The sequence below is a fragment of the Phycodurus eques genome, chromosome 20, assembly GCF_024500275.1.
Source record: "Phycodurus eques isolate BA_2022a chromosome 20, UOR_Pequ_1.1, whole genome shotgun sequence".
Taxonomy (NCBI): Eukaryota; Metazoa; Chordata; class Actinopteri; order Syngnathiformes; family Syngnathidae; genus Phycodurus; species Phycodurus eques.
Window position 1 is genome coordinate 13,683,913 of NC_084544.1, and position 22,443 is coordinate 13,706,355.

At 44.1% G+C, this 22,443-nt stretch overlaps 1 protein-coding gene across 1 annotated transcript; it reads left to right on the plus strand.

Annotated features, from left to right (window-relative positions):
• The first annotated feature begins 1,339 nt into the window (after positions 1-1,339).
• LOC133395513 (adhesion G protein-coupled receptor B1-like) lies at positions 1,340-20,449 on the plus strand. The gene is made up of 31 exons (XM_061664473.1): positions 1,340-2,048; positions 3,322-3,471; positions 3,558-3,656; positions 3,747-3,911; positions 4,012-4,176; positions 4,655-4,819; positions 4,940-5,104; positions 5,190-5,291; positions 5,440-5,546; positions 5,641-5,835; positions 6,218-6,286; positions 7,949-8,057; positions 8,424-8,567; positions 8,673-8,742; positions 9,064-9,166; positions 9,562-9,605; positions 11,574-11,700; positions 14,638-14,741; positions 14,842-14,944; positions 15,030-15,180; positions 15,307-15,376; positions 16,840-16,906; positions 17,012-17,097; positions 17,443-17,614; positions 17,712-17,807; positions 17,902-17,941; positions 18,058-18,674; positions 18,774-18,809; positions 18,906-19,010; positions 19,254-19,304; positions 19,549-20,449. Exons 1-31 carry the CDS (start codon positions 1,340-1,342, stop codon positions 19,747-19,749), a joined length of 4,587 nt encoding a protein of 1,528 aa, XP_061520457.1. The 3' UTR covers positions 19,750-20,449.
• Positions 20,450-22,443: the final 1,994 nt, after the last annotated feature.

Consider the following 22,443-nt stretch of genomic DNA (forward strand, 5'->3'; position numbering starts at 1 on the left):
CACCCGCTTACTCCCTTGACGATACTCGTTTTGCCGAAATTTCGCCCACAGCAACGAATGGTCAGGCGCAAGAGAAAAGGTCAGGAGGGAAAGTGGGCAACGTGCGTAGACGACAGCTGGACCTCCTTTCTTTTCACCGCGTGCTTCCTCCGATGCGCATTCATGGAGCTTCCGGTTGCTGAGAGGCGGGGGGAGATAGAGACAGAGAGACAGAGAGAGAGACAGAGGGATGAAGAGAGAGAGCGTCCTATACAAAGCAGATGTCTTTTGCTATGCTGCTCACAGAGTGGAAACCTTGGAGAGGGAGAAACACATGTGAGGAACTGAAGCCTGAAAAGTGCAGGTGTCGGTCTGAGTGAATGACACGGCAAACACCAAATCATATTGCGCTGTTGCTCTCTACGTTGTATATTCAGATATATTTATGACGGGCTCGCTCACCAGCCACAACCTATGAATTGTGAACCTGCTGAACTGAAATACACGACGGATGACTCAGCGGAGACAAATTGCAGTGAACGCGAGTGAGTGACGTTGCCGCGCAACCAGTCGAAGCGTCTCCTGTCCATTCAGCTCGGGCAGGTCAAGTAGAGATCTTGAAAGTGACTCTGCGCACTTTTTGCACAGTGCACGGTTGCATAGTCTTAAGAAAATGCAGTCTGCCTTAAGCATAGCTGCGAGATGTGTGAAAAGAAAATGAAAAGTTCATTCATCTGCACGCATTTGCATTATGATTCAGACTCGTGCGTGTATATATTCATCTCAGGTGCGCTTTGGCATGAAACTCATTAGTGATACCCGAGCAGGCATGCAATCAGTCTCTGACACGAGCTAATCATTTGTCTTGTTCATATAAGCCGTGCCTTGTGCAAAAATAAAGAAAGAAATCCAAATGCATCGAAGTGGCCGCCGTCGCTAGTGGTAATGCGTCGACGGACGTCAGACTGACGCAGATGCTTCACAGTTTAGTAGTGTGTGGGAGGAAAGACTAAGAGCTTGGTGACACCAGGCTTCTGTGAAGGGGCTGTAATTGCAGTTTCATCACAATTATCCTGCAGAGAACTAGCCGGTTTGGTTTCATTCACGCTATACTAAAGCACTATGATCCTATACAGAGGCAGGTAAAGTCTAACTTTTCTTAGTTGCATGTGTTGTGGTTGATTGTCCATATTTGAGAATTATAATCATCATTATAATCAACTATAATCAATTATAATCGTATTGTATACTGTACTTTCCCTCTGCAGCTCCCTCCTTGACATCGCAGGTTGCCTGACGCACGGAAACCTGCAAAAGACGAAGCAAACGGCGATTTAGATTCTCAGCCCGAGCTGAGCCAATGGCGTCGTCAGCTCTTTCCGGGCCCTGTGTGGCTCTTGTCCTCCTCTTCTTCGGTTTGACCTCCTGCACTCCTTCCAGCCCGCCCTCCGACCACTGCGCAGCCCTCGAACAGAGTCGCTTCTTCGGCGTGTTCTCGTCCACGACCAACCTGCCCTCTGCGCCGTGCTCCTGGACCCTGCAGAACCCCGACCCCCGCCGCTACACCGTCTACATGAAGATCACCAAACCGACCGATTCCTGCACTCCGAGGCAGATCAGAACCTTCCAGTTCGACTCTTTCATCGAGACGTCGCGTACCTACCTGGGCATGGAGAGCTATGATGAGGTAGTCAGGCTGTGTGACGCTTCAACCACCGTCACCTACATTGAATCCAGCAAGCAGTTCCTGCAGATCCGCAAGGTGGCCTCGAGTAACGGCCCGGAGATTGCGAATACACGGGACAAGAATGCCGTCAGCGAGTTCAAGGCTGAGTTTCTAGTTGTGGGGAAAAGGAACCCGAGTATGCCCGCCTGCCAGATGCTGTGCCAGTGGCTGGAGAAGTGCCTGTCTACGAGTACCCACGAGTATCCCTGTGGCATCATGAACACCCCTTGCCAGTGTTGGGAGACCCCAAAAAGAAAGCCGGGGAGCTGCTTCAGGGGTGGTGTCTACGTTGAGAAATGCGTTCCAGTGCCCAGAAACAACGAACAAAACGCTGAAATCATCAGTAAGTGTGGCACACGATTGTAAAACAAACAACATCTTCTCCAGTTGTTTTGTAATGTCGCCCGCAGGGCTCTACTGCTTGAAGCAGGTTATGTTCTGCCAGCTCCCCAGAACCTCCTTCTCACTCAGTGACCCTTTAATTTGTGTCTTGGAACTACTTTGTCAATGCTGATGATGACTGTCTGTAGCGCACAAGTTCAGGCAAGGGATGTGCACTCTGCTGCCACAAACTATTAAGAAGCAAATCGAAGGTGTTACAGGAGTGCACCTTAAGCCTAATCGAGTGAACTACCTGAAGCACACGCATCATTAACTGGCGGCTGTGTTGCAAGTCGAGCATGTTAACTTTGGTGCTCGGATGCGGCGGCTGTGGGCGCGTTTATGTCGGAGAAAAGGCGGAAAGGGGCACAAAGACCTCACAGTCAGCTGGCGGTGAAAATCGAAGCACACTTGCGGTTGGCGTAGCAACGCTGCTGTCGGCCCCTGCAGTGATTTGAAGCAATTTCAGGCCGAACAACTGTCAGCTTTGAGTGCTCAGACAAAAAGTGTCGTTAAACACAGTCTATGCGCTTCCGCTCTGAGGGAAGACATGACAGAATTGGTTGAGTCGTACGCTGTATGCATTGCATTTTTGCGATTCGATCATATCCACTCCCATGCACAACATTGAATACATCGCAAACTTGACGTGTGTTGACCTTCAAACTCTGCGGATACAAGAGCGTAAAGGATCCCAGCTACTCATGAAACCCACCACACTATTGTCTTTGTACAATTGTAATTACGGTAAAGACGTGCTTTGACATACAGTAGTTCCTACACTTTCACAAGTTCATACATATTCATTCATATCTCAGAACTAACAGCACTTACTTTGCTGTCCGCTGTTTGGATGAATGCCAAACGGTTGCCTCATCCTGGCACTTCAGCGGCATGAACGGGAACGACAGCTCGAGTGACGAAGAAGGTCCATTTGTAAAAGAACCAAGAAAGGAACTCTGAAGACACTAGAATGCATTGACGTTTATCCCAAAATGTAATTAACATCTTCAGAAAACATGGTGCAAATCATGTCTGACCTTTTGATGGCTAAAAACTGCCAAGCATTCATATACTCATATCAGTAAAAGTACTGGTAATTCATTTTCTAAAGGAAATTCAGTGGTTGTATGTCTTTGCCGTTGTTGATCAAAATATGACCCACATACAGTACAGTACACTGTACATACACGTTCCTGTAGATATCTACTCAATGGCTCCATTTTGCGCTGCAGAGGGCTGGGCTGGTTGGAGCCGTTGGTCCGTTTGCAGTCAGGAATGCGGGGGTGGCGTCCAGGTGCGCAGCCGAGCCTGTCAGCCCGATGACGCTGTATGCGAGGGCACCGTTGAGGAAGGGCGGGCATGCAACCCACGGCCCTGTATAGGTAATGCCACGTTGGATCGTTTCGCTGGGGCGTTTGGCTGTAGCTGGACTCCCCTTCAATCCAATAAACACTTTCTTCTTTTCCAGGCAATGAACGTAGCAAGAGCCAGGGTCTGAGGGCCATTGTTGGTATGGGGAGAGACCATGCCGACGATTTTAGCTTCGGAGGAGCTGCAACCCAAATCGGTAAAATAATCCTGGTTTAGTTTGCGCTTACTTTATGCTAGTTTGATTAGGTTTCCCAAAGTTTACCAACGGAACCGTGTTTTTGTTCAGCAACTACTAAGACAGACGAGTGGTCCCCTTGGAGCGCATGTTCAGTGACGTGCGGAGAAGGCTGGCAAAGCCGCACCCGTGTCTGCGCGACTTCCTCCTTCGCCACCCAGTGCACCGGCCCCCTGCGTGAAAACAGACCTTGCAACAACACGGCCGTCTGCCCAGGTGACTTCCTGATTCCCCCTATATGGCAACGCAGATGAGTGGGATTTCGTAATACTGCATATTGTGGCCGTTGCATGACGTTCATTTGTTCGACTCGCAGTTGATGGCACCTGGGACGAATGGACCCCGTGGAGCTTGTGTTCATCCACATGTGGTCGGGGTTACCGTGACCGCACCCGCACATGCAGGCTGCCCCAAAATGGAGGAGAGCCTTGCAAGGGCCCTTCAAGACAGAACAAGCTCTGCAACATTGCTGTATGCCCCGGTGAGTTGTTTGTGTCAATGTCCTCTTCCTGTTCCTGTTCCTGTTCCTGTTCCTGCTAGTAAAGATTACAAATCCCGGTGAATTTATCACACTGAATGAGGCACAACCGCAGATCCGAACTCTCTCCACAGTATTGATTGAACAATAGGCAATGCTTATAAAATTGTGGTTGAAGAACCACACTGCCTCAGGTTTGATCAGGTTTTCTTATTCAGGTGAAACATATGACAAACATCATAGGATTTGCACTACTGCCAAGTGCAACCACAATAATAAACATATTGCAAGTCGAATACATGTTCTCCTTAGATCGTACAGGCGTGGTGGTGCACAGTATAACAATTGACAGCAGTGAATTTAAAGGTATATAATCAATCAAAACTCTCAAGCGCACCCAAAGTTGGTGAGGTCAGCGAAGCATCAGCGCCAATTGTGTTGTCCTTGTTCTCACCAAACATGCTTCTGTGCTTCCATCTAGTGGACGGACACTGGAACGAGTGGTCGGTGTGGAGCCCTTGTTCTGCTTCTTGCTCCAACGGTACCATGCAGAGAACACGAGAATGCAACGGCCCATCCTACGGAGGCTCAGAGTGCCACGGGGGCTGGAAAGAAGTCATCAACTGCTTCCTGAAAGAGTGCCCTGGTAAAGAACACAAAATCAACGTTGTCTTTAGATTTGGCGTGAAAAAAAATATAGAGAGAGTTACATAACTCATAAGACATACGAATCCAGATTTCACAGTGTGTGCTACTGTCTGTTTAGTTGATGGGCGCTGGCATGCTTGGAGCTCGTGGGGCAGCTGCAGCAGGACTTGCGGTGGCGGCATCCAGCAGAGACAAAGAGTTTGTGAAGGGCCTTTCTTTGGTGGGGAGCCTTGCCCTGGTGAAAGAGGAGAGCAGAAGCGCTGCAATGAGAAGAGATGCCCCGGTTAGTCATGTAAATGTATTCCAAAATAAATAGCTCCCGGTCAAAGATCGTTTTAGACGCTAACGTGATTTGGGCAATCCTTTAGAGCCCCATGAGATTTGCCCTGAGCAGAACGACGGAGATGTTGTGTGGAAGAAAACTCCCGCTGGAGACATGGCTGCCATCTCGTGTCCGGCTGACACCGCAGGTACAGTGGCAGCAGACGGTCGGGTCGCCGCAAAACCTCAAAATCGAGGTTCTGTAGAGATACCAGTATGAGTCAAAAGAGTTTTTGTCGCGTTCGATTTAATCATATCTCTGTATATGTATTTACCTGTATGCTTTCTGTCACACAGGTCTGATTCTTCGCCGGTGCAGTCTTAATGCTGTCGGCCTCGCCACCTGGGAGAGCCCAACCTACATCAAGTGTGTCTCTAAGAACTATGAGAACATTCAGATGCTGGTAAGTTCCCCCCCAAAAAAAGGAGCCCCGTAGGAAATGACAGCTCCCAAAAGCAAAATCATCGCGGTGAACATTTCCACTCTCCGCCCTGTAGTCACGAGACTACAGCTCCAAAGCAAAGACGGCACAAAGCGTAGATGGCATCGCTGAGGCGATTTCACGTCTGAGGTTCTTAACCGACGAAGGCGCAACATTCAGCGGCGACCTCATGGCCGTCATGGAAATCCTCGAGAACATCACCGAGACGTACAAGGCGACGAGGCTGAGGCTCAGCAACGCGGATGTAGAGGTAATTCCCCCCCCCAAAAAAAAATGGCTTTGAAATTTTGTTTGCGGGGAAAATTGGGAGTCAGGCCCAACATCAGTGGCCTCAGATAACTACCGAATGTACACTTTACTTCACATCTGCCCTATACTAACAGCATTGCTTTTCACATTGCTGAAAAAAATTGGAACTACATTTAAATTGACAGTTTCCTTTAAAGCACACGTGATGCTGTGTGTGTCCTCCTTTTTTGTCTTTTTTTTTTGGACAGATGGTCCTATAAATGTCACAGAGCACTGTATATGTTTTATGTATCTGCGTCGAAAAAAGATTTTACTTGATGAAGCTGTCTTTGCTAGACAGCTTCTTATACATTGGTCTAAATTTATTTTTTATTTTTTTGCAGAACTATGTCCAGACCATCAGCAACCTGTTGAAAGAGGAACATCATGACAAATGGGAAGAGGCACAGCTGGTACGTGAGAAGAGGGTGTCTGACATTCTTTTTTTGGGGGGGGGGGGGGGGGGGGGGGGGTGTGATGGACATATTCAAAGGGTGTCAGCGTGAATGACAGTTTGGTGTGAAAAGAAGTCTGAGCTCATCAGAAGGCAACAAATTGCAACATCAGACGTGTTAACGACTTGAACACTTTCTTTAAACTTCTCAATCTGAAGGTGAAGGTTCACAACTTCCTTCTGCCTGCTCCTATTGAGCTATTCAATTGCTCCAGGCAAAATGGCTGCAGAAAAAAAAACAAACCCCAAACTGCATGACAAATCGGAATGGCGAGTGAAAGTAAACACTTGACGGTGAGCATGAGAGAGAGAGATTGACTCAGGGAAATACACAGCGCCCACCCGCCAATCTGTGACTTTTCCACGCCATCCTACAAAGCCGTGAGAGGCTGAGAGGGGACACAGACGGCACGCATCTCATAGAAACACACACCTTGCGCCCACGTCGCTGCGGTTTGTGCGTCAGAGACACGCAAGTCGGGGACAGCCCTCCCCTCTGCTAAGTGAGATGGTGAGGAAATTCTGTAGAGATACCAGTATGAGTCAACAGCCAGTCCATTTATGACTTTAAGGAAGTTCGGGTTGCCTAGCAGCAAGCAAGGCTTTCACTGCAGCGGGCGGACTTCGGCATAGAAAACACATAATGGATAGTTAGTCATGACGGAAAGTCTCCGCTTTCTTTTGACCATGTTCACATTTTGAAGCGATCGTTTTTCATTGTTCACGAAGTCATCACATTTTGTGCTCGGTTTTTCCCGACAGTGACAGACTTTGTCACGACTTATCCGGTCAAGGCATCCATAGAGGCGTCACAAGGATGCGCGGGAAAAAAATACTACAATCACCAAAATTGAAATACAAGTGGTCGTGAAAAGCGAGGCATGTTTTATTCCTCGAAAGTATCTTAAATATTGTTGTAAGCTGCTGTAACATTATGCACTGTTTCAACATTAGCACGACACTCACACGTAGAAAGGTTTTACTTTAAGAAAAAGAAAGAAAAAATAGACATGTATTGCACATGTTTGAAAACAAACAGTGTCAAAATGTATTGCACTTCCAAAAAAAAAGTTAGATACAACTGAACTGTATTTAACAAATGTACTGTACTGGATTCCCCTCAAAACGTAAACCACCGTAATATGATGCACAATTGAAACATTTAATTCAGTGAATCACTGCGTAATACTACAGCAAGCCAGTGTACTACTGGTACTAGTAGCACACGTTAAGAACCACTGCTATATTTCGTGCAGGATAACTTCACTTAAATAGCACGTCTGCCCTAAGGTCAAGAGGTTCTGTGTTTGAATCTCGGCTCAGGCCCTCCGGCGTGCGGTTTGCGTGTTCTTGTGTTTTTCACACTTCCTCACACATTGAAAAATGTGCGTGTTAGGTTCATCAAAGACTTGAAATTGCCCGTAGGTGTGACTGCTTGTTTGTCAAAATGCGCGCTGCAATTGACCACGACCGCTCCAGGACGTGCACCGCCTTTCTCGGCTCGTTCCAACAAGCAGTATTTATAAAAAAAAATAAAAAATAAAAAAAAATGAATGATGGTAGTCATCTGCAGTTATGTATCTATAGTTGTCATGATTCCCCTCCTGCATTTCTCATACAGATGGGTGCCAATGTTAAGGAATTCTTCCGTCTCGTCGAGGAGTCGGTGAACATGATCGGTATGCAAATGAGCGGCTTCCAGGACATTTACGAAGTCACCGAGAATTTAGGTGAGTCCCTAATTTCAACCGGCGGCGGCTCTTTCCCGCTCACGGCTTGTCAGGGTGATTTGTCCTCACGCCAGCTGCCGTCCGAGTGCGTCGAAACATCCCTTTGACAGTGTGTCACATCCATCGGTCAAATAAATGACTTGCTGTCTCCGAGCTTGTCTGCATCAGGCGTGAACGCGTATGACTTTGAGATGAAACAATCTGTCTGTCGGAATAACTGTAAACTTCACACTGTGAATCATCGCTCCGTGTGACTTTCGAGCTGTGGGAACCGAAACGTACTTGGCAGTTCTTCCTCATCATTCTTCATCCCAATACTGAAGTCGTCCTAAGTGTTGTGCAACTGGGCATCTGTTTCCGTTTCAGTGCTGAGCATCCATAAGCGGCCGACGACGACAAGCAACAACTTCACTTTCCCTGCTAAGGGCTGGAGGGGCATGTTAGACTGGGTCAGGACCGCTGAGGAGAAAATATCAGTTTCCAGAGATGCTTTGGCCATTGAGCACAGTGGTAAGATGCACATTAAAAAAAGAAAAAAAAAAAGATTATTTTCACAGATATTCCAACGTGAAGTAGGATAAGTCTGTTTTTAAGCAACCATTTTCTTCATTTCAGATGGAAATGATGCATTTGTGACTGGCATTGTCCTCTACAGAAACCTCACTTCCTTTCTTTCCTTTCAGAGGTAAAGCATTTTTCAATTTCATGTTTTTTGGGGGTTTTTTTTGTTTTTGTTTTGGTACATTTTAATGTAATTTCTATTCAAGACACAAGATGGCACTCACACTACTTCTTCCTCTGTATTAGCAGTTTATATTACACGATGGATGGATGGATGGATGGATGGATGGATGATGGATGGATGGACATTCTGTTTTGCCAAACATGGAGTTAGTTCGCCACTCCCAAAACAAAATGTCTTTGGGAAAGATGAGTTAAGATTTCAGAGTGGGTTACACATACAGTGGACGCATTATTGACTTGTATCTTTTTTGTCTTTTTGTAGCAACAGCACTCTGCTCAATTCAAAGGTAGTGACAGTGATCGTCAAGCCTACACCTGCCCTTTTGTCTTCTCCCGTCGAGATTGAGTTCCCGCATCTCCACAACGTAAGTCCGTGACAGTCGGCCAAACTCATAAAGCCTCGGAAAATATACCAGCTTCCCCTCAGGGTGTTTTCGCACCGCGCCGCACACGGAGCCTGACATTTTGTTGACATTTGCGTTGAAACTGTGACATTTGCTAATAATCTTGCCAGCTGAAACCTGCCACAATCACAGCCAAACCAGCTGGTCAGCTGGTGATGAGGAATCACAGTAATTGGCCCAATAATGAGCTTCTGTAACTGATAAGAAGATTATAGATGCATGCATATGTGGCGAGAAATGTGGGGAGGTGGACAGCGAGGTGTTGCTTCTCACACATGACATATCAAACGACACATTTCTTTTTGATGCAGAATTTCTCACAATGTTGTCTCTATCTGCCCCTCCCTTTTTTTTAGGGCACTATGAATGAGACATGCCTCTCGTGGGACGAAAGTGAAACGTAAGTTTTGACTTGTGTATTCCTTTTAGTGTCCAAATCATTACTCACACATCTATTTTCTCTCACGGGTGGCGATGTCACGGGCCCCAGCCTTCTTTTAGTCATGCATCTGTCACTGCATAGAACATTCATCCACCTCGAGACTCACCAGAGGGGGACTGAAAATGTTGTTTCATCCCTCTTTCATGGCACACAGGACAGAAAAATGTTGGCCTTTCCTTTCCAGCTCAAGCATCTTTTGACATGCTTGCTGTCAGGCAGATGCTTGCAGAAGGGTCGTTTAGTGTAGAGCTGGGCTGGTTCAGTTAGTCACATGTCCATCTGTACAATACACGGACGGCAATACTATGCGCATTCGTTTGCACACTGAACGTGAATGACACTTGAGAAAAACCCGATTCCCAGAGAATCTGTTTACTGGGAAGATAGAGGCGGTGCAAATGGAAGAGAGTGAAGCTGTGGCTCGGGGCCAACAGGGTCGGCGCCTCAAACAAAGTATGTGGAGCGCTGAGCTGACTGGAAGCGTTCCATTAGCTCCTCAAATGAACAAAGGCAAGATGCAACATTTTTAAATGAGCAAACACGTCCGTGCACGTTGAATAATGCAGACAACACGTTAATGCAGAGGTCAAACCCCCGAAAGACCACCCGTGACACTTTGTATTAGCTTTGACCTCCAAACTGATGCCCCATTGTATTCACATCAGATTCATCCTGATAGTTGCTTCTAACATTTTGGTTGATTTAATATATTATAGCACCAGAACAGCTCTTGGTGTGGTGCCATGCGGTGCAATTCTACACCAATGCAAACAATAAACAAAGTATAAATCATACTTTGCAGTGTCAATCCCAATTCAGCATTGTCATCTTTGATTTTAGAAAAAAAACAACAACTGTTTGATACACCTCTTGTATTAGATCTCCTTAGTGTCCGCTAGTGGTCATAATGTGTGTATATTGTACGGTTGCAACCGTACGAGCTTTTTTAAAGAATCGATTCATCTGTCGATTGAATCAGAGTTTTAAACAATAACTTCCATCCCTTTATTCAAAAAACAGCACATTATTTCAAATTTACATTGCAGTAAAAGCACAAACATAAATTGACCATAATTTAGTTACTGGTTTGGTCCGTAACATGTCAGAAAATAGGCAAAAATGTGGATTATTCCGTTGTAAAGTAAAAGCAGATGTTTGCGAATATCTTATTTTAGGTAAACACAGATAATAATCAGTTAGCTTTCATGGAGAACGACAGAAATGTGACAATATTTACCGTTGAAAGGCTGAAACTCTGAGGATTTGGACAATTTTAAGTTGAACATGATCGTTAAACGATGAATCGATTATCAAAATAGCTATTGATTAATTTGATAATCGATTAGGTGTCAATTAATCTATTAAATGTCGCACCTCTAGTATATTGTATTTTTGTGTTTGTTCTACTATTTACTACACAATTTACTATTATTTGGTTGATATTAATTGTATTTTCTTTATTTTTATTTTTTTCTATAGATGACCAAGCATTGTTTGGTTTTGTCTTTAGCTTTATGTTTCTATTCCAAAACAGTGTTTTTGGCCCACAGTGGCTCGGTATTGCCGGTAAAAAAATGATGACTTTAACAAAAGATGGTCCTCATGATATAAACATAGATGTTTTATGGAGACCCATCACGCCTGCTAATTAGAGGACGTGAAATAGTTTAGCACATAAATGCAAAAGTATCGCTAATGCACGCAAATGACCACCTTATATTCAATGATCGAATAGCTTTCAAATATAATTCTTGTCACTAAAAATGTAAAGCACATATGTCAAATGTGTCAATAGCGTTGAATCTGTGCCTCCAAATACATAATGAAGACGCATTTTTAATGAGCTGTGTCAGCTCTCAAAGCAGCCTGTCCTTCCCTCTCTTCTCCTCACACCGGTGGGTGCCTTTGCTCTCCTCCCCTGTGCAGATCCTCCCTGCTTGGATCGTGGTCTGCTCGGAGCTGCAGAGCCGTAGCCGTTCATTCATTCAGAACCAAATGCGTGTGTGACAGCCCCTCCACCTTCGCCATTTTAGCGCGCGTCAACTTCGACTCGGTAAGTCTTTGAAATCCGATCCCGCAAAAGCTTTTTGTCTCCTACTGTAAAGGTTTGGTGCTGTGTGCAAATGCGATGCAGCATGTACTTGTGGTTTTTCGAGCCATTTGTATCTCGCCTCTTTGTGTCGGTGCGGCAGTCACTAGTATGAAAATGAGATTTTAATATGAAAGAGGGCGGAAACTGATCATGTAAAGGCGTGAAAACATATCATCCCATTGCATGAGGTGCTCGGATTTTGTGTTCAGCATCTTTTGTACTACCATGAGTAGTCTTATTTGTTTGCATGATCATTTAGAATCAAAAAAAGATGTTTATAGATAGCTATAAATGACATACATGATTATTTTTGTAATCTCTATCTTTCTTGTTTTGCATGGAATCAATGCTGATGTGCTTTGTGTGCAAATAACCTCTGTGCTCACAGTGGTCTTTTTGTCACGCGCAAAAACAAACAAACAAACAAACAAATAAAATTACAACGTTATTTCCCCTGTAGACTGTGTTGCCCCAGAAGCTGCTCAAGCCAGTTGCCATGGTAATGGCTTCTGCAGCACAAACTGGGCCTGGGGGATTTTTCATAACTGAGAAGCTGGGGGCCAGAAAAAACACAGCCCCCCTTCCTTTGCCCCTCCTCTGACAGAGGAGTTGATCTGGCCATCTCTGCCATGCACCAATTGCTGCTTCTGACAGTAAACAAACAACAGTTAAATATTATTTTTTTTGCATCCTCATCAAAAATACACACTGGTTAAGAGCTGTTGACTGCAGTGTTTTTGTGCTGCCAGATCCATTCAGTGCCCGTCGTTTACATCCGAAATTTGAGTCTGCATTCGCTCTCTCTTGGCCACCTCAAACTCCTTCTTCTTGGCCTTAAGCTGTTGAAATAGGCAGTCTCACCAATCATCGGCCATTATCTCCAAAGTCTCAATTATGAACGCCGCCCCTCCCCGCATCGCCTTCTCTCCTTCTTCAGCCTCAGTGTGTCTGACAATGCCAAAGATGTGAACCAATGAGAGGCAGATGTCTGGTTATGCCTTGACGGCTCCCTTTCCTCTACCACCCACACTTGCCGCCGTCTACTCTTTAATGTGCACTGTGGACATTTGCAACAACATTGCCCTGCGAGCGTTATGAGAATACCAGCATGAGGCAGAGAGGGAGCGGGGATGCGGGAACAAAGCGAGACGTTGCAGTGTTTTAGCTCAATTTTGATGTTGTCCCATTTCAGTAGCTTTCGTACGATTCGATACAAAATGTTGGTCTAACAGAATTGCCCTTGTCCATTCTATCAAGCGGTTATTTCTGTTCCAAAAGAAAACATGTGATCCAGGCAAGGACAGACATAAGACATGCTTCATATTTAGGTCAAAGCCAGACACATATAGAGCAACCCAGATAGAGAGGCCTCGAGATTCGATGGGAGCTGATGCAAAAGATGCAAGGGTGGCACGCTGATATCGCCCATCTGTTTACTTGTAATGCTCCTGGGTTGAGTGAAATAAATTAGAAAGTAGATAACTAAAATAGAGATCCTTGAGTGCTGTTTCGTACCATCCACCCAAATTTGCAGACACAAGTGACCAAGGTATTAGAAAAGAACGTCACTTGCCATTTATGGGCTCTATAAATCCAATGAAGGCCAAAGCAATGTATACTTCTTCCCGCGATCCATTAGCTCATTTGATATCACATAACACATGACAGCAACAAATGTCAGCGCATTTCTGTCTCTCATGTTGCTTTTGTCATCACCCTAAATCATCTTTTCCTTTCAGTATACAATACTGATGTGATACTGTATTTCCTCCAGATAGCTTGATCAGTGCGTTGGATCAACTCAAGCCTTATTTATATTGAGAGCACTGTAGATGCAAGACGACAGCGATCTGCATCATAATCACGTCTGCTTGCCTGCAACCAGTAAAGATGCTAATAATTCAGTGGTACAGTGTTGAACTACAGCCACGCAAACCTCCACTGGCCTGTTGTGCACATCAAAACATGACTTCAGAACCATCCATCCATCCATCCATTTTCTGAGGCGCTTCTCCTCACTAGGGTCGCGGGCGCGCTGGAGCCTATCCCAGCTGTCATCGGGCAGGAGGCGGGGTACACCCTGAACTGGTTGCCAGCCAATCGCAGGACTTCAGAACCAGAGAGAGATTTTCTCACTCGTTTAGAAAATGGCAATTAATGGGAGTAATACCTCTGGTGGCTCAAAGACATTTGCTCCATTGCGATCACTAATCTACAGTTCAGTGAGCTGGGCAATCTGCCACCTCAAGGGTGTTGTGGCGCCGTTCAAAGGTGAAATTTGTGTATGCAACATCGCCGTTTGAGAGGAAACAATTGCTGCTCCACTTCTTCCACCAGAGGGGAGGAGTTTAAATCATGAGCTTGTCAATGCCACTGGCAACGGCAGGTGCTAAAATGCTGTCAGAGATGAGAATAGGGCAGGTGGTGACAGATTAATGCATTGCTGATAATGCTCCACCTGTTCACCCCTGCAGGGTTGAAGCTTGGCATAAACCCATTGTAGGGAAATGATAAGCAAACAGCTGAAGCGCAGAGGAAAGACAAGCTCAAGTTGTCTGTTAGAAGGTTGCTGCCTACAAGCTAATTGTTTAATGTGAACAATCTCTTTTCTTGGTGAAAGGGGATAACTGTGCTGTATCTTTGATTGAAAAGCTCATGCAGAAATGAAGTGTGCCCGACCATTTGTTTAATTTGCACCTTCATCTTTACGACATGTTCACCTTGAGGTCACCTTGTCCGAGCTGTGGCCCGATTGTGCCATTCAGATGTTTCCCTTCAGGGAGCCGTCTGCTGTTCCAGATAATGCACATCTGCAGGCTTCACTTGTATGCGTATGTGGATCTCAGTGCTGGTTTTGTGCATCTCTTAGAGGCCATGTCTTTTGTCTCCTCTCTACAGATCATGGACAAGGCGCTTCTCCCGTCCGTGACTCTCATAGTTGGCTGCGGGGTGTCTTCTCTCACCCTGCTCCTCCTCATCATCATCTACGTCTCCGTGTGGAAGTAAGTCAACCTATGAGCAAACTCTGAAAGGTCGTTGGCTCTCTCTCCTCTGTAGCCAAACTCACACATTTCTTTTCTCTTCTCTTCCAACTAACCCCAGGTATATCCGCTCTGAGCGCTCTGTTATCTTGATAAACTTCTGCCTGTCTATTATTTGCTCCAATGCGCTCATTCTCATTGGACAAACTCAGGCCCGCAATCAGGTTGGTGCTCCGCTCTTTTCCCAATTCCAAGGCTATCTAAAGCTCACTGCTTTGGGTAACAGCCATCTCCACTTCCCCCCTTCAGGTGGTGTGCACACTGGTAGCAGCTTTCCTGCACTTCTTTTTCCTTTCCTCTTTCTGCTGGGTGCTGACAGAAGCTTGGCAGTCCTACATGGCCGTCACTGGTCGTCTGCGCAACCGCATCATCCGCAAGCGCTTCTTGTGCTTGGGATGGGGTAAGCGCACCTGTCTTTCACTTCTTTCTTTTCTCTCTTTCTTTGCCTCATCTTGCTTGAATGCTTTTCAGTTTTTTGTCTTCATGAAATACTCTAACCCTTTTGGCAAATTGCTTATTTTTATAGGCCTCCCTGCATTGGTGGTGGCCGTGTCTGTGGGTTTCACAAAAGCCAAGGGATATGGCACCGTCAACTAGTAAGTCTTATGCTGCTTTTTTATACTTTCAAATTTGAACTTCTTTTTAAATTATGCCGACTTGAAGGCACTTGGGAGTTTTTGCCTATTGTTTGTAAATCACAAATTGTACAATCTTTAGAGCAGAGGTTCTCAATCATTTTACACCAAGTACCACATCAAAAAATACGTAGCTCTCCAAGTATCTCCGTCAGGACCAGTAGCGTGGTACTTGTAATACTAATAAGTTAATTTCATATTGTAAACCCCTGTAACGTGCATTCTGAACATTAGCTCTGCGGTTAAATGCTCAATCTCATCGAATACCAATGACCTATGGGGTCCCTCAAGGGTCAGTTTTTGTACCCCTCCTGTTCAGCCTGTATATGCTACCCTTGGGTCAAATTCTTCAGAACTTTAATCTTGACTATCATAGCTATGCAGATGACACACAGTTATATCTAGCAGTCTCTCCAGATGACTACAGTTCAATTGAGGTGTTGTGTCACTGTCTAAAACAGATGAAGAACTGGATGCACCAAAGGTTTCTTCAATTAAAACACAACAAAGCTGAGATAATTGTTGTTGCCAATAAAGAAAAGAGTATTCCTATTCGTAAATACCTGGAGTCACTCTCTTTAAAAACCAAAGACCAAGTCCGAAACCTTGGTGTTCTTATAGATTCCGACCTGACTTTCAACAGTCATATCAAATCCATTACTAAAACTGCCTTCTGCCATCTGAAGAACCTATCCAGAGTGAAGGCTTGCATGTGTCAAGCATACCAGGAGAAGCTCATCCATGCTTTTATCTCCAGTAGACTTGATTATTGTAATGGTCTTCTGACTGGACTGTTTAAAGAGCATTAAACAGCTGCAGCTCATTCAGAATGCTGCGCCTCGGGTTCTGAACAGAACAAAGACGTCAGAGCATATTACTCGAATTCTAAAGTCTTTACACTGGCTTCCAGTCAGCTTGAGAATAGATTTTAAAGTTCTGCTACTGGTCTATAAATCACTAAACGGTTTAAGTCCTGAACACATGAATGAAATGCTTATGGAATATAAACCCCGTAGGGCTCTGAGATCGACAGAGCAAAGCAAACATGGCGAAGCAACATTTAGCTATTATGCTGCACACAAATGGAATAAGTTGCCAACAGAATTGACGTCAGCCCCAAGTGTGCATGTTTTTAAGTCCGACATGAGTGTCGAGATGAGTAAGAAATGTACCTAAATTAATGTTTGAAAACAAACAGTTCTTAAAGATGAAATGCAAAGAAATAGAATTTAAAAGTTAAATACAACTGAACTGTTCATAGGTAGTGAGTCTTTGCATACCACTAAAGATAACCCATGTACCAGTACTAGTACTGCACTTTGCAAATCACCACTTTAGAGTCATTGACTTTGGAAGTTACACTCTATTTTGAAAACAAATGTGTTTGGTCAAGTATTAAAGTATGCTAAAAAAAATTTCTTTAGCTGTTGGCTCTCTCTTGAGGGCGGGCTCCTCTACTCCTTTGTTGGCCCGGCTGCAGCTGTTGTTTTGGTATGTATCTGATCAAATTACCAGATCTTAATCCATCCCAATGTGTGTTCTATTACTCCATGTAATTCCCATTATAACACTAACGCTCTCTTTTTTCCTAAACAGGTGAATATGGTCATTGGTATTCTGGTCTTTAACAAGCTCGTATCCAAGGACGGCATTACCGACGTGAAGCTGAAGGAGAGAGCTGGGTAGGTTCTATTGACCTTGCATTAAGGTTTTGTGCTTATCGCCCACATCAGTGCCATCACAGCTGTATTGATAATGTGTAGCGATGTCAAGGCCCTCAATCAAACTCCTGAAGGACATAAACTATATGGACAAAACTAAAACTTAATCAATTGGCAGTTGGCCTTAGTTCCAACTACATGCTAATTCTTCACCCTTCTATGTGGGAATAGTTTGGATCCCAGTGTATAAAACAAGGGTAATTTTGGACAAGGTAACTCCAAAAAGGCAAAAATAAAGGGTGACTTACGAAAACAAGTGTCTGTCAATAGTCATGCTGAAAATCTCTATCACCCCAACCCTTGCAGGGCATCACTGTGGAGCTCCTGTGTGGTTCTGCCTCTCTTGGCCCTCACGTGGATGTCTGCTGTACTGGCCATCACAGACCGCCGTTCTGCCCTCTTCCAAATCCTCTTTGCTGTTTTCGACTCCCTGGAAGGTTTCATCATTGTCATGGTCCACTGCATCCTCCGTAGAGAGGTGAGGGAGATTTGATAAAGTTCTTTCAATTAGTTTTGCTCATGTGCTTCTTCTGAGCTGTGGTTTTAATGCAATTTCCTGAATAATTCCTCTTTAGGTTCAGGAAGCTGTTAAGTGCAGAGTAGTTGACCGCAAGGATGACGGCAATGGAGATTCTGGAAGCTCACATCACAATGGCCACAACCAGTTTACGGTACATTTCTTTGCTTTATTAATGTATTGAAGACGTCCTGAATTTTCTCCCCTAATGAACATGTGCATTGATGGAATATCTATTCCCATTTCAGCAGTCGGATAATGAAAAGGATGGAGATTCATGCAGACAAGGTAAGCGTAAACATTTACATCCACTGTTTGCATTCAAATGCAAATGAAACAATGTTTCATTTGCATTTCATTTCATTATGAATGCCTTTCATTATGATTCTCATTTTTCTTCAAAGGAATGAGCGGCTCATCAGAAGAGAAGATGTCCCCCCCTCAAATGCCTCTTCCCATGGGCCCCAACTTCCACACCCTGCCATCCAACAAGACCCACATGCAAGCAGTTCCTGAATATTCCAGCCACACTCTCACCTTGAAGAGAGAGAAGAGCCGCCTGGGTGGGGGAGGCGACCCATCCTGTGGAAAACCCGTGTACGTGTGTGAGGGTGAGCTCTTCCAGCAGTTGGATGTTGATCTCGCTCGGGTTCAGGCAGAGGGCGGAGTCTCTGACGGCAGCGGTTACGTGCTCATGCCCAACACGACGTCCACCCTGAGATCCAAGCCCAAAGACGACCCGACGAAGTACACCATCAGCGTCGAACAACTACCGCAGGCCAGACTCATGCACCTAAGTGGCCCCTTTGCTGAGCCGCAAGCTGCCTTCGGGATCAAGCCAATTCCCTGCGACCAGGTCAGCGTGTCCTATTCCGAGAGGGACTCACCCATCCAAAACATCCACAACATGTCCAGCGAGTCTCACATCACTCACAGCAGCCTGGAGAATACCTTTGAGTCGATGAACTCGATGATGTCCAAAAGCGAGACCATCTCCACCTTGTCCATGAGCTCCTTGGAGGTAAGACTGAAATAATCAAATGGATTTATTTGAATTCCTATGTTTCTGACCTTCTAGTTTAACTAAACTAACCTGTCTTTGTTATATCTTATTTTGCAGCGACAAAAGTCCCGGTATGCTGAGCTTGACTTTGAGGTAACTATCAATCAAACGTTTTCAAACACCATCTTTATGATTATAATCCATTATTTAAATGTGAATTATTATTTTTTGTATAAATGTGTTCTATAGAAAATAATGCACACAAAGAAGCGTCACCAGAACATGTTCCAGGACCTGAACAGGAAGTTACATCATGCGGATAAAGACAGAGAGTCGCCAGCCTCTGACAGCAAGGTAACATACAGTATTATCCACTCTATATACTCATTACTCATCATCGTACCAAAATTAATTTCTAGTTAATATAGTGTAAGAAAAAATGGACTAAAAATATGGTATCAGAGGCAAGGTGAATGTTATTATGATAAAGGAGTTTGGTGGTGGAAAAATGCCCCTAAAAAGAGCAAAGGATATTTGTATTGAGTTACAGTTAACATGAGGTCATTTGGATTACATTTTCTTCCTTGCTTCCTACAGTCTGTGAGATGGAGCGTATCATCAGCAGGAAGTGACAAAACGAACCACAGCGTGAGTGTTTTTAATATAACCTCACAATTTCAAATTAACTACCTGTCAAGACAAGGCACACCATCAGATTGAGGATTACACTTGCCTCAAAGGAGGAATAGTTTCCTCCATAGACAAATTTCATTATTTGATAATCACCTCTGATGGAATGAAGCTCATTTCATTTTGATTAGATCAGACATTTCTCTCAGATGATGAGTGACACCGTTGCTTCACTGAGTCTCGTCCTATTGTTCTCCATCAGGACAAACAGCAGGGTCCCTTGGAGAGGCCATGGGAAGGGGTACGGGGCTTACCGCAGCAGTCTCCCCCCGCGTGGGTCCGCAAAGACTTGGAGCCTCTGGCTGCCTCACCGCTGGAGCTGCACTCTGTGGAGTGGGAGAAGAGCAGCACCCCCATCCCCCTGGTGGGTCAGGACATCATTGACCTGCAGACAGAAGTCTGAGGGCAAGGGGCTAGCAAGCAAGGCCGCGTTATTTTACCTCGGTTACCTTTTGGGCTTGGGCTCCTGTATTGGTAAAATACGAAAAAGTACGAAAGTTAGAAAGTGAGAAAGTAGGTCCGAGAATCAATGTCTTCAAATCCTCAGCCAGAGCAGGAAGAAGGGAGTGGGTGGGTTAAGATTGGAAGATAGAGTGGGGTGGTTTATTATCGTTGCCTCTCTGAGTGGACTTGGCTCGGGAGGTCAAGGGGCTGGCGGAGAGTTCCGGGGTCCAAATAGAGCAGAACTGGCTGTGGTTCCCTTAGTGTTCCTAAAACCTGGAGTTTAGATGGTGTGGCTCATGACATCTGCTGTGCTTCTTCTGACACTCAGCTCAACTTCAGAGACAAACAAAACAATATATTATGGGATCTCCTCCCTGCTTTTGGGGAGGAACAACCAGAACTCTTGGATGCTCCTCTTCCAGCCCAGTCCCCTTCCAAAATGGGATAGAGCAAAAGCAGCCCGGTTCATATTTGGAGTTTGATAGGCACAGATTTTGTTTCTTGTTCAATTTTATCCTTTCGATTGGTTTTCACACCTGGAAGTCTTTTTTTTTTTTTTTTTAAGCTCTTAAGACTGTTCTGTGATACATTATACTAAGATCTATTTAGGCTGTTTGTTAATGATTATTTTACAGTTATCATTACCACTGTTATCTTGTTTGAGCTATGTTTTTTCATTCCTTTCATAAAATGTCAGTGTATTTTTCTTTTTTTTTTTTTTTTTTACTGTGACCTACAACTTTAAGCTGAAAAAAGTGGAACACATCTGTAATGTGTTGTGATCCATTATGCTCTGCATTGGGACAAACCTACTGAGTGGTGATGGAGGTGGTTATGTGTGTGTTCCTGGTTTCTATTGCATTTTGCCTCGATACCAAAACACCAGCGCCACAATACAGACTCTGAACACGGAGCAGTACAATGTGGGAATTGCTGGGTGTGTGTTTGAAGAGAAAATGTGGATCCAAGGGTCACGGTGAGACCTTTCATCATCACCCATTTGTTTCTCAGCCTTGCAGGACTCTTTGGACAAAGCTGAGGCTCCTGGCACTGATGTGACAGTGCGGTCTCAGGGCGTCAAGCCTTCAACACATTTGTGTTTTAACCATCAGTGTGAAATGGTGCAATATGATGGGCGCTTGATGCTCAAGCAGGACTGATACTGTATTAGGATTTAAGCAGTTTTTTCTTACCGATGATTCCGATATTTTATACCATCTTCCTCATATTTACGGAGCATATAGACGCTTTATGAGAATATTGTATAACAAATCTGTTTTAGTAATTCAAGGAATTTATTGACTAGAGATTTGTTAGCATAAGACTCCATATTTGGAGGTGTCTGTGACAGGTAGATAATTGTACTTCTATAAATGCAAACAGTGTATAGAATGAATGAATATCTCTAAAAATGTGCTTCAGGATATTTGGTATTACTCTCCACTGTGTCGCGATGAGTAATGGAACCTCATGTCTACTGTAAAAGTGTTTTTGATAATAGAATTTTGTCACTTGTTGTCAGTAATTGTAACCTTCCGATTCTATTTGAGATTTTCTCATTTTTTGTACTACCCTCAGTCCAATTCATTCCTCAACAGACTTAACCATTTGTAATCTCTTGTCATGACTTAATTTTTGTTTTTATCCCTTCCCCTAAGTGTACATTTTTCACAGCACAAAATGAATGTTATTAAGTTTAATAAAAATACAGATATATTACATGAATGAGGTGTTATGTGGATTGTTAAAATCATAAAAGTTGAATCAGATTAGGCCTCTTAGTATAACAATTGACATGATTGTTTTGGATTGAAATGTGTTGCTGGAACAAAAGAGCGCCTATAAAAAAAGGATCGGCAAAAGGGAGACATTTTGTAGATGCACAGAGAAACTGATTTTGCATTTGTAATCTTTTTTTAATCACTTTCCTAAAGCCTCCAGGAATATTTCTATCTCTAAATATAGTCGTAATTTGTTGGTACCAAAAAAAGCAAGCTCTTGAGTTGATAAAAGAGCATCTTTCCTCTGTTCTATTTTCATCCTTTGCAAGGAGGCAAATCATGACAAAGGGAAACATATCTGTGATTCGAGATCAGGGGTTGACACCCGTAGGCTCCAGAGCCGCATGTGTCTCTTTCATCCTTCGGCTGTGGCTCTCTGTGTCTTTGCAAAATAAATCATGAGTATTCAATTTAAATTTGCTATTATAATAGTTGGTCTGCTTTTCAAACGTCACTCTGGATCTGAAGATGACGCTACTCTTGTATCATTCAAATAAAAAGGTTTTGGTCTTTTTCGTTGCTCGAAATATGCATCCAATGTACGACACCTGACGCCAAAATTTATGGAGCTAATCGACCCCTGTTCGGTAAACCATGGATAAATCCAGGAAAAGAAATGTTTCTGAAGAAAAACTAACTTTTAATGTTATGTACGATCAGGGGTGTCAAACTCATTTTTGTCCCAGGCCATATTGTCGTTATGGTTTCCCACAGAGGGCCATTATGACTGTGAACCCATATAGATCATTATTCGACTCATCAAATTATTACATACAGTATACACAACAACTTGATGGATAACTAGTTTTGAAATCAGAAGTCAATGATAATTAGTTTGTTCAAATATTGTTCAAGTTACTGTAAAAAAGTGG